General features: G+C 56.8%; 1 protein-coding gene across 1 annotated transcript in view; it reads left to right on the top strand.

Moving 5' to 3' along the window:
- The window catches only part of CALCRL (calcitonin receptor like receptor), a 31,099-nt gene extending 19,509 nt beyond the window's left edge, over positions 1-11,590 (top strand). Inside the window, exons 10-14 of the mRNA XM_036437603.2 lie at positions 46-106; positions 1,179-1,245; positions 5,389-5,607; positions 5,737-5,778; positions 11,187-11,590. Of these exons, the coding sequence (XP_036293496.1) occupies positions 46-106; positions 1,179-1,245; positions 5,389-5,607; positions 5,737-5,778; positions 11,187-11,414 (617 nt within the window). The 3' untranslated portion in view covers positions 11,415-11,590. The remainder of the gene's footprint in view (positions 1-45; positions 107-1,178; positions 1,246-5,388; positions 5,608-5,736; positions 5,779-11,186) is intronic.
- The last annotated feature ends 715 nt before the right edge of the window (positions 11,591-12,305 follow it).

Genomic DNA, 12,305 nt, shown 5'->3' with positions numbered 1-12,305 from the left:
GGCGTCCCTCTGAGGGTCCCCCGTCTGTCCCTTTGTCGCTGACAGGGTTCCCGCTGATCCCCGCCTGCACGCACGCCGTGGGCAGAAGCCTGTACTATAACGACAAGTAAGACAGCCCTCTGGTTCCCTCGGGACAGGACGGACGGGATAGAAGGGACGGATAGAATGGGACAGGAGGGGACGGGACAGGACAGGACGGGAGGGGACGGGACAGGACGGGACAGGAGGGGACAGGACGGGATAGAATGGGACAGGAGGGGATAGAATGGGACAGGACAGGAGGGGACGGGACGGGACGGGACGGGACGGGACAGGATGGGACAGGACGGGATAGAATGGGACAGGACAGGAGGGGACGGGACGGGACGGGATAGAATGGGACAGGACGGGAGGGGACGGGACAGGACGGGACAGGAGGGGACAGGACGGGACAGGAGGGGACGGGACAGGACGGGACAGGACGGGACGGGACGGGACGGGACGGGACAGGACGGGACGGGACGGGACGGGACGGGACGGGACGGGACGGGACGGGATAGAATGGGACAGGACGGGACGGGACAGGATGGGATAGAATGGGACAGGAGGGGATGGGACGGGACAGGAGGGGACGGGACAGGACAGGACGGGAGGGGACGGGACAGGACGGGACAGGAGGGGACAGGACGGGATAGAATGGGACAGGAGGGGATAGAATGGGACAGGACAGGAGGGGACGGGACGGGACGGGACGGGACGGGACAGGATGGGACAGGACGGGATAGAATGGGACAGGACAGGAGGGGATGGGATGGGACGGGACAGGAGGGGACAGGACGGGATGGGACGGGATAGAATGGGACAGGAGGGGAGGGGACGGGAGGGGACGGGACAGGATGGGACAGGACGGGACGGGACGGGACGGGATAGAATGGGACGGGACGGGACAGGACAGGAGGGGACGGGATAGAATGGGACAGGAGGGGACAGGACGGGACGGGACAGGACGGGACAGGACGGGACGGGACGGGACAGGACGGGACGGGACGGGACGGGACAGGACGGGACGGGATAGAATGGGATCGAATGGGACAGGAGGGGATGGGACGGGACGGGACAGGACGGGACGGGATAGAATGGGACAGGGCGCGGTGGGACGGGATGAACAACACTTGAACCCCCTCTCTGTCCGCCCGCAGGTGCTGGATCAGCTCCGACACGCACCTGCTCTACATCATCCACGGCCCCATCTGCGCCGCCCTGCTGGTGGGTACCGCTGCCACCTCACGCGTGTCCTGCCAGAGCTAGGGGGGAGGGGCGCTGTGCGTTAGGGTGCCGGGCCGGGAGAGCTAAGTCATGGGGGAGCCTGGGGGAGACCCAGCGGAAGCCGTTATCACAGCCAGGAACAGGGGACACAGGTGCTGTGGGAGGAGCTGGGAGGAGCTGGGCCGGGCAGAGGGGCCAGCACTGCCAGCCACAGCCAGGCAGGAGAGAGGAGAGATGCTCACCTCTCCCCTCCCCCAGGTCCCCCCACACCCCACTTGCTCTGATCTGTCCCTCCCTTTGGCCAGCACAGCCAATGGCAGAGGGCAGAAGTAGGGGGGGATGGCAGGCCTCAGGGGAGAGAGAGAGAGGGTGTGTGTGTGTGTGTGTGTGAGTGTGTGAGAGTGTGTATATGTGTGTATGTGTGTTTATGTGTATGAGTCTGTGTGTATGTGTGTGCGCGCATATATGTGTGAGTGTGTTTTTGGGTGTGAGTGTATGAGAGAGAGTGTGAGTGTGTGTGAGTGAGTGAGTGAGTGTGTGTATGTGTGTGTATATGTGTGTGTGTGTGAGTGTGTGTGTGTATGTGTGTATATGTGTGTGTGTGTGTGCGTGTATGAGTGAGTGTGTGTGTGTGTGTGTATATGTGTGTGTGTGTGTGTGTGTGTGTGCGTGCTTGGTTTTTGATAAATAAGACGTCAGCCACCGCCGGCTTCCTTTCCGCCCTCCGCTGTCCTGCCTCCTGAGCGGGGCTGAGGGGCTCCGCACTGAGACGGCTGAGGGGCTGCGGGGTGCAGTGAGTCCGGGTGGGGAGACACGCTGGGTCACTGGGTGCTCAGTCAGCGAACCCTCCCACCACCCGCTGAGTCACCCACTTCCTGCCTTCCTGCCATGCCGAGGGCGGGGACCGCAGACGCCCGTTGTGCCTGCAGAGGAGGGAATGCGATGGACCCCTCATCCACGTCGCTCCCCCCTCATCCACGTCGCTCCCCCCTCATCCACGTCGCTACCCCCTCATCCACGTCACTCCCCCCTCATCCACGTCACTCCCCCCTCATCCACGTCGCTCCCCCCTCATCCACGTCGCTCCGAGAGGAGGACCGGTCCAGCTCCCGCAATGGGAGCCTCCTGAGCCAGTTGGTTCGGAGCACGGCTGTGCCGGCAGTAAGGGCAGTTGGTCCAGGATCTGGTTTCACACTCGGACCCGGACCCCCGCCCAGCAGAGGCGCTGGCACCAGCAGTGCCCTCGATGGGCCGTGGCACATTCTGCGGCCGTGACGGCCGGTCGTGGGGGGACAAGGGCGGTGTGACCTCACCCTGTGCGCTGGGAGCCGTGGCCATGGAGTCAGAGCCTCCACACGGCCCGGAGGGCGAGGGGCGAGGGGCTCCCGGCTCTGTCGGCAGCAGGGACGTTCCCCCGCAGCCGCTGCCCCTGGGGACCCGGGGGCTGTGTCCCCGAAACCTGGGTCCCTCTGGCCCTGCTGAGAGCAGGAGCGGGCAGTCAGCCCGTTATCTCCGCCTCACGGGCCTGCAGCTGGTTCGCAGCTTCCTGCAGGAAGCGAGGTGCTGCCTCAGGGGTGTCAGTGTAGAGATGGCGGGCACATGGGTGTCACCGGGAAGCGTTTGGGTTCAACAGACAAGCTTCGGGCTGCAGGCAGGGCGAAGGGGTGCACTGAGACCACGCAGCACCCGGGAGTTCACGGCCACGGCCACGGCCCCCGGAGGCGGAGGGGGTGGAGGGCAGAGAGCACCGACTGAAGGGAGTGGTGACTTGGCTGGAGCCGGAGAGGAAGTGATAGCCAGGGGGGCGGGCATCCTTCAGCAGAACTGTCCATTTTCTGGGGAACGCGGTTAGTGACTCTATACTTTCCAAGTTTTCTGTCTCCCTTTCAATGAGAATGTTTGCTCCCGGGGAACAGCTTAGCACACAGCACAGTACGTATGTAATCACAGAAAGTGGGTGCCAATTTTTAAAACTCTCTAGGAGGACGTAGATGGAATATCAGCTAGTTCAAATGTGGGATTCAGTCCGGTCTAAGGATAAAAAGGATCACAGCTCTATTTTGGAGGAGGTGTGAGGATTATTACCAAAAAATAACAATAAAAAAAGACAGGGTCAACCAAAAAGATGAAAATGGTTACTACGGTACAACGTATATTTGGAAAGTACCAGATATGGACACCTGGACCCCGGTCCAGGGGAGACACGTGAGCATTAGAACGTGTTAAAAATAAACATTTCCAGTGTCTGAGCCGCGACTATTTGAAAGCTTAAGTCTTTGAACCAAAATAAACCTTTGAGAAAAAGAATTGTCTAGGAACAGAGCCGAGAAAAACACTCCACTGCCCGTCAACGGAGTGTGCTCCACAATAATGCTGCCATCATTCTACTCCTCACACCTGCGTCCTTTAAAGTCGGCGCACCTGCTAAATTAATAAATCAGCCTTCCGGGACACACAGCGCGTCCTGTTCTGGACACGGAGAGTCCTCTGGCAGTTACAGCGCGAGGACCCTTCGCCGCTTCCCCCGCCCAGCCCAGCCCCGGGCCAGGGGCCTCAGGAACACTGAGACCACGCAGCACCCAGCCCAGCTCCGGGGCCAGGCGCCTCAGGAACGCTGAGACCACGCAGCACCCAGCCCAGCTTCGAGCCAGGGGCCTCAGGAACACTGAGACCACGCAGCACCCAGCCCAGCTCCGGGCCAGGGGCCTCAGGAACGCTGAGACGCTCCCCTTGGCTCACGTTGTAGTTCCCTTCCTCTCGGAGCGCGAGGCAGAACTTCAGGTGCGAGCCCTTTATTCCCACTCTGCTGAGAGTTTTTATCAAAAAAAGGGTGCTGGATTTTCGTGATCCCACTTCTAGGAATAGATCCCAAGAATCCAGAAACCGCCATCAGACAGGACATATGCACCCCTATGTTCATAGCGGCACACTTCAGCTCAGCAAAGACCTGGACACAGCTCACGTGCCCCTCAGCAGACAGCGGATTAGAAACGGCGGTACATCCACACAGTGGAATACCACGCTGCGGTAAAAAGGAAGGAACGCCTACCATTTGCAACAGCATGGATGGAGCTGGAGAGCATTGTGCTCAGCGAAGCAAGTCAGTCGGAGAAAGATACATATCACATGATCTCACTCATTTGTGGGATCTAATGAACAACGTAAATTGATGAACAAAAATAGAGCCAGAGACATATAGACACCGATCAGACCGTCAGACCTCAGAGGGAAGACAGGGGAGGGGGGAGGAGAGAGATCAACCAAAGCGCTCATGTGCGTAGCCCATGGACACAGATGGTGGTGGTGAGGGCTGGGGGAAGTGAGGACTTACGTAATACTTTCTACAGTAAAGGTTTATTGAAAATAAAACTTCACGTTCGGTTCTGAAATCACAGAGGATGTGTGTTGTAGCGTGTGGGTCTGGCGTGTGCTGTGTGTAGGCATGGCGTGTGCTGTGTGTGGGTCTGGCGTGTGCTGTGTGTAGGCATGGCGTGTGCTGTGTGTAGGCATGGCGTGTGCTGCGTGTGGGTCTGGCATGTGCTGTGTGTGGGCCTGGCGTGCGCTGTAGCGTGTTGTGCTGGGCGTGTGCTGCGTGTGGGCATGGTGTGTGCTGCGTGTGGGCCTGGCGTGCACTGTAGTGTGTTGTTGTGGGCGTGTGCTGTGTGTGGGCCTGGCGTGCACTGTAGCGTGTCGTGCTGGGCGTGTGCTGCGTGTGGGCATGGCGTGTGCTGTGTGTGGGCCTGGCGTGCACTGTAGCGTGTCATGCTGGGCGTGTGCTGCGTGTGGGCCTGGCGTGCACTGTAGTGTGTTGTTGTGGGCGTGTGCTGCGTGTGGGCATGGCGTGTGCTGTGTGTGGGCCTGGCGTGCACTGTAGTGTGTTGTGGGCGTGTGCTGCGTGTGGGCATGGCGTGTGCTGTGTGTGGGCCTGGCGTGCACTGTAGTGTGTTGTGGGCGTGTGCTGTGTGTGGGCATGGTGTGTGCTGTGTGTGGGCCTGGCGTGCACTGTAGTGTGTTGTGGGCGTGTGCTGCGTGTGGGCATGGCGTGTGCTGCGTGTGGGCCTGGCGTGCGCTGTAGCGTGTCGTGCTGGGCGTGTGCCGTGGCCTCCTCCGTGCAGGGCCCCACACGTCGCTCCGCTCCCCCAGGTGAACCTCTTCTTCCTGCTGAACATCGTGCGTGTGCTCATCACGAAGCTCAAGGTCACGCACCAGGCGGAGTCGCACCTGTACATGAAGGCCGTGCGCGCCACCCTCATCCTGGTGCCGCTGCTGGGCATCCAGTTCGTGCTGCTGCCCTGGCGGCCGGAGGGCCGGCCGGTGGAGGAGGTGTACGACTACGTCATGAACATCCTCATGCACTACCAGGTGGGCGGCGGGCCGGGGGGGCCGAGGCCGGTGCTGGCTGCAGGCTCCCGTCGGACCCGGAGCCGGGAGCGGGTGAGGATGGGCCGGCCCTTTCTGCTCGGAGTCAGATCGTCCTGTTTGCCTCCGCAGGGTCTTCTGGTCTCGACGATTTTCTGCTTCTTTAACGGAGAGGTAGGTGGCTGACGGTGTTCCTTCGATGGGCTCCTCGGAGCAAGGTATCCCTTTTTCTTTAAAAATAACAACCAAACAAAAGCCCAGGAGGCAGGATGGTGGATTCCCCGGGAGCAACTCTCCCAAATGTCGTTTCCGGGCAGAGAACCGGAGTCTCTCCCCTGGCGCCGCGCTCCTCCCCGAAGCGCGGGCACGGGGAGGTCAAGGCCGGGACAGCCAGCCGCACGCCGAGATCCTCCTCCGTCGGCGCTCAGTGTCCGAGCGGGGCTGCCTCTGGAGGCGGCCGGCCCCGGCCGGGCCTCAGGGCGGCCCTCCGCCGCGCAGGAGGAAGGACATGGCTCCTCTCGTTCTCTCCTCTCCTCTGCTCTGTCTGTGTCCCTGCCCGGCCCTCGGTGTGCTGTTTGGCAGCAGCCATGGCAGACCAGAGCTTCTCTGAGAAGGAGATCGCGGGTATGTGAGGAGGAGCGCAGTGGGCAGGCCGGGGAGAGCCAGCTCTGAGGTCTGAAACAGCAACGCCGTCCTGGACGTTCAGTGTCCCCCCCCACTTCCCCCCCCAGGGCTGCCCAGCTCAGGGGCCTCCATACCCCCCCCCCGGGCTGCCCAGCGCAGGGCCCTCCATACACCCCCGCCCCCGGGCTGCCCAGCGCAGGGGCCCCGGGGTCTGGCCCTGCGGGGCTCAGTTCCCCACCACCTGGCCTGCGTGGTGCACAGCCCTCCAAGCTCCGCCGGTTCAGCTCGGTGTGTCCCTAATCCACTTGGCAGATTGGAACCCGCTGGAGGCTTCTGGCAAGTTCAGCCTCGTTCAGAAATCCAGGCGGCAGTGAGCAGCCGGGGACCCTGGGTCACTGTGAGCTCATCACGGGGCTTCCGGCTGGGAGCACATGGAAGCGGTTAGCGTGACCTTAAAGGACCGGTCCCCCGACCAGTCAGCGCTGGCAGCGTGTGCATCTCAGAGACGATCAGCTACTGCTCTCTGCAGCTTCGTCTTTCCCTTCTCCCTCTCAGCAAGGAGGGAAACTTAGGTTTATAATATATATATATATTATTGATTTTTACAGAGAGGAGGGGAGAAGGATAGAGAGCTAGAAACATCGATGAGAGGGAAACATTGATCAGCTGCCTCTTGCACACCCCCTACTGGGGATGTGTCCGAAACCAAGGTCCATGCCCTTGACCGGAATCGAACCCGGGACCCTTCAGTCCCTGGGACCCTTATGTCGACACTCTATCCATTGAGCCAAACCGGTTTTGACTCAGTTGGTTTTTTAAGTGAAAGTGGCCATGTGTTTGAACTTGTGAGCAGAGGCACTGTTTTCTGCAGCGGCTTACAACGGGCCGTGGTACCACACCGAGCGTCGCTGCGCGGGACGGACAGGCTCTCCTCTCTGGAGGCGGGGCGGCCGTCGGCCAGCGTCAGTGAGAAAGCAGGACAGACAGAGCACGCAGCCAAGGAAAATAGATACATCGTGTTTGATAACAAAACTCAAGTAGCCATTGTAGGTACCACTATAAAGATAACATTGTGTGCGCTGAATTAGTCGATTCTGTTTACTGCCTACACGGGACTTTATCATTAAACACAGATGAGAGGGAGATGGACAACAGGCAAAGGACGTGTTAAGTATGAAAATACACCTCTGCATCGGCAGAAACAAGTGTGGTTTTTATAAGGGGAAACTGAAAATGTACAAAACGTAATCGCTGATACAATCTGTGGTGATAGGAGGCAGCAGGGGTAAAAGCATGGATGTGGCGATGCATGTAAGCCCCAAGATCCCGCTAGCTTCTGGATGGATGCCTTGGCCAACACCCTAGCCCCATGGTCGGCAAACTCCTCAGTCCACAGAGCCAAATACCAACAGCACAGCGACTGACATTTCTTTGGAGAGCCAGATTTTTTAAACTTAAACTTCTTGCAACGCCACTTCTTCAACATAGACTCGCCCAGGCCGTGGTATTTTGTGGAAGAGCCACACTCAAGGGGCCAAAGAGCCGCCTGTGGCTCTGGAGCCGCGGTTTGCCCATCACAGCCCTAACCCTACAGAACATAAAGCTGCTCACACAGGTCTCCCGAGGACTGAGGGAAACGAGGGATCTAAAGGGTTTAGCCCCATGGCGCACCCTCCGTACTTGCTAGATTCCTGACTAGGTTTGTCAAGTCACTCATTTTCAAAAATACTTTAGAAAAGGGAAATATTAACCATACGGAGTGAAATCTCCAATTGGCCCTTTAATTTAGAAAAAGGGTCCAGGATGGCCTCTCCCGTGGCCAGCACGGTCACACGCTGTCTGAGCGAACGGGACGAGCTTTGATCTTCGGCCACGTCCTCACACTGAGAGCACTCTGGCAGCGAGAAGTTCCAGTCTTACAACATCCGAGAGCCGCGCCGTTGCCAAATCTTCCGGTTCCTCCCATCTGCAGCAGCTGTCCCTGCGCCCCCGTCTCCTCAGCTGTAACCCTGCTTGTGCCTGATTCATTCTCTTCCTGAGAAACCCCGTCGCCCGCCCTCACTGTCTCTCTCCATCCTTCCCACTCTCACTCCGCGGACACGCAGCTGCCAGACTCGGCGTGTGGCTCTGAGGGTGTCCTGTGCTCCTCACAGTCATCCTCAGAGGATCCCTTTCCCTCCTGTGTCCACGTGAGGCCGAATCGCTGGCTGTAGCTCACTGTCTCGCTCTTGTTTTGCTCTCACATGCTATGTGTTTTATTTTCCCCCCAAAATGTCTATTCGCACTTCTCACTAGTGAAATAACTGGCCTGGCAGGTGCTCAGGCCACGCTCTCCTCTCATTTCTCGTCCATGGGGACAGCAAGGTGCCCTGTTGGCATAGACTGGGATCTCCAGGCAGAGCAGGGCCCGGCCAGGGAACACTCACAACGCTTGAGAGCAGTTATTTTCACAAAGTCACCACAATCGTGTGGAGAATAAGTGGACCCCAATGCTGTGATGAGAGCTGGGCAGAGTTTTTATGAAGCTCCGTTAACCACCTTCTCATCGGTTTAGGTTGAGTACAGCATTGGCTTCTCATCAGCTGCTAAGGGGCACATGGAGTTGTAATGTAATATTCTAAACAGTTGGCCTTGCTATTTATATAACATGCATGTAAAGCCATGAAAAGCATTTTAATATCTCTAATAACATCAGGCTGTCTTCCCGCCCAGTGGCAATTTTCCTTGTTACCTTTCCCTACTAAAGTTTTCTAATTAAAAGTGGCCACTTTCACACCTGTGGAGCGGGTGTGAAGTTGTAGAAAGGGAAGCAATGAAAAGCATTGCATCTTTATGGAGGATAATACCCACAAACAGAAGCCTACGAGGCTGATAGATTGGCTTTCATTCGGCTCCTGGTTAATGTCCATGGGGTGTGTGTGTGTGTGTGTGTGTGTGAGTGTGTGAGTGAGTGTGTGTGTATGTGAGAGAGTGTGTGTGAGTGTATGTGTGTGAGTGTGTGTGTGAGTGTGAGTGTGTGTGTGTGTGAGTGTGTGTGTGAGTGTGTGTGTGTGAGTGTGTGAGTGAGTGTGTGTGTGAGAGTGTGTGTGTGTATGTGAGAGAGTGTGTGTGTGAGTGTATGTGTGTGAGTGTGTGTGTGTATGAGTGTGTGTGTGTGTGTGAGTGTGTGTGTGTGTGTGTGTGTGTGTGTGAGTGTGTGTGAGTGTGTGTGTGTGGGATGACACGAGCTACGGTGCTGATCCTAATCAAGGCAGCTCAAGAGCAAACAGATAGTTCAAAAACCACTTCGGCTTTGGAGCTGAAGCTTTCCTTTAAGTCTCTAAGTGTGACAGTCACAGCGAAGATGTGACTTCCTGCCCGGGTCTCGGTCACATTTAGTGGAACATTTCGTACCCCGTTGCATTCCGTTACTTCCTTCCACTCAGAAACTAGTGACCGTCTTGAGTCAGTCCATCCCTCAGAAACAAACTCAGTGAGGGGGCTGGAATTAGCATGAGAGTCAGATGCGCAGACTCTCTGAGAAAGTGTTCAATGGGGCGCCAAAGAATAGGGGAGCTTGAGGAAGACTATATATTTATATATCAGAGAGGAAGGGAGAGGGAGAGAGAGAGAGGAACAGCGATGATGAGAGAGAATCGGCTGCCTCATGCACACCCCACGCTGAGGATCAAGCCCACAACCGGGCATGTGCCCTGACCGGGAATCGAACAGTGATCTCCTTGTTTGTAGGTTGATTCTCAACCACTGAGCCACGCTAGGCTGGGCTAGGAAGATGGTTTAAAGCTGTGCCTGCTTTGAAAAGACACAGGTCAGGTCACCGGAATGTGGCTGAGAGACTTAGAATGAGGAACAGATGTCCCCGAGCCAGTCTCCTCCCTCCTCAGACAACTGGTGTCCAGTGGGAGGGGAGTTCTGGGCCCTCGGACTCAGTATGAAGAAAATCAACCAGTGTCGTAGGCTCCGTTAACACCCAAGTCACCGGAGCACTGCCTGTCTGGTTTTTCCCAACATTCAGCGCGTCTGTAATGATCTGTTCGGGACCTTTCCCCTCCGGGAGTGAGCGCCATGAGGACGAGCCCTGCTCTTCCCCCACCCCCCCCCCCCCGGAAGGTAGCTCAACCCCTGGCGTATGCTAATCACTCAGTAAAAAGTGGTGGTGCTGCTGGAGATGATGATGGAGCAGATGATGATGATGATGGAGCAGATGATGATGCTGATGATGATGATGATGGTGATGGTGATGATGATGGAGCAGATGATCCATGATGGTGATGGTGATGATGTGATGATGGTGATGATAGTGATATGATGATGATGATTTATATTCCCTGTACTCCTATTTATTTTTATTTTCTCTCTTGTCGCTCTTTTATACTCTCACTCACCGTCTCATTCTGCTTCTAAAGACATTGTGATAAACGTCAGAGTTGCACACACACAAGTCTGCAGTGGCATCTGTATTGACTATTTGTTTTACAATAATGCATTCATAGTCATTAGGAGAGCTTCAAAATTAAGGCATGGAAAGGAAAATGTTAATGGAAACTACAAGCACAGAGTGAGAGCATTGATTCCCTCACATGAAGATGGTTCGCTCAATTTAATTTCTTAAATTAGGTTTACAAAGCGGGGGTGTGGGTGTGGGTGGAGAGAGATCACCCAATAGCTTGTATGCCTCTCTGCATGACCCATGGTCACAGGAATGGTGGCAGAGAGGGCCTGGGAGAGGGCGGGTGGGAGGTGGGGGGGGGGGGGTCAGTGGGGAAGGAAGATGGAACATCTGTAATTCTTTCAACAATAAAGGTAATTCTTTAAAAAGAAAGGGAAAAGGTAACATTATTCACTAACATTAATGCCTTTTTAAAAAGCCTTTCTGTAGAACTTAGAGTATATTACACAGTATCTTCATTTCAAAAAACAGACTGCTCTTGTTCTTTCTGTGTCCTCTTGACTGACAGGTGCAGGCCATTCTCCGGAGGAACTGGAATCAATACAGAATCCAGTTTGGGAGCAGCTTTGCGCACTCGGACGCCCTCCGCAGCGCGTCCTACACGGTGTCCACCATCAGCGACGGGACGGCGTACAGCCACGACTTCTCCAGCGAGCACTCCAACGGCAAGAGCATCCAGGACTTCGAGAACGTGGCCTTTAAGCCGGAGAAGCTGAATGACTACATCTTACAATAGGGCAGGGCTGTCCGACCGCAGTGCACTCTGAGCTCCCGGACTTCGAGCCATGACTTTACAACCGGAAGACTTCGATGTTAAGTGAATTTCTTGACCACCACAAAGAACAATGAATTCAGTCACTTGGCTTTTGTTTTGTTTTGTTTTTATAATATAAATACATAGACAAATTTCAGAGAGGAAGGGAGAGAGAAAGAGAGAGACAGACAGACAGATAGACAGACAGAAACATTAGTGATGAGAGAGAATCAGGGACTGACTGCCTCCCACAGGCCCCACACTGAGGATGGAGCCGCACCCCAGGCCTGGGCCCTGGCCGGGAACGGAACGGTGACCTCCTGGTTTCTGGGTCGATGCTCAGCCCTGGAGCCCCGCTGGCCGGGCTCCAGTCACGTGCTGATCCGTGTTCGACAGCCAGCCCTGTGGGTGGGGAGCCCTGATCTGGGGTCTGCAGCGTCCGGTGTGATAGTCGCTCTGCAGCTGATGTCAGGCTGCCAGCCTGGCGTCCCTGAGCACGGAGTCCGGAAGAGATGGCCACTCGCGGCCAGGGCTGGAGCTGGCCAGTCGCAGGCACTGCTGGCTTCACATCGGAGCGAAGCGGCCGCTCTTCATCTGCCCATTGGGCACGAATCTGCTTCTGCTGCCCACACAGGCCCAGCGCAGGCCTGTGGCCCTGGCGCGGAAGCTGGCTGCTCGTTGGTTTGTTTAAACACTGTACTCCCGGGGCCGGGGTGACGCGGACTTCTTCGTTCCAGAGGGAGTTCTGGCCTTTTTGTGTTTGCTCCTCGTGCCCGCTGGCTTGCCCCCTTCTTCCCAGGAAGCGGAGTCCTCCCGGGGCCTCATTCTCGGTCCCACCCGCTCCACCCCGTGTCACACCGTGTTCGAGACTCG

This window comes from Pipistrellus kuhlii, unplaced genomic scaffold, assembly GCF_014108245.1.
Source record: "Pipistrellus kuhlii isolate mPipKuh1 unplaced genomic scaffold, mPipKuh1.p scaffold_m20_p_142, whole genome shotgun sequence".
NCBI lineage: Eukaryota > Metazoa > Chordata > Mammalia > Chiroptera > Vespertilionidae > Pipistrellus > Pipistrellus kuhlii.
This window is presented reverse-complemented; position numbering and strand designations above follow the sequence as displayed.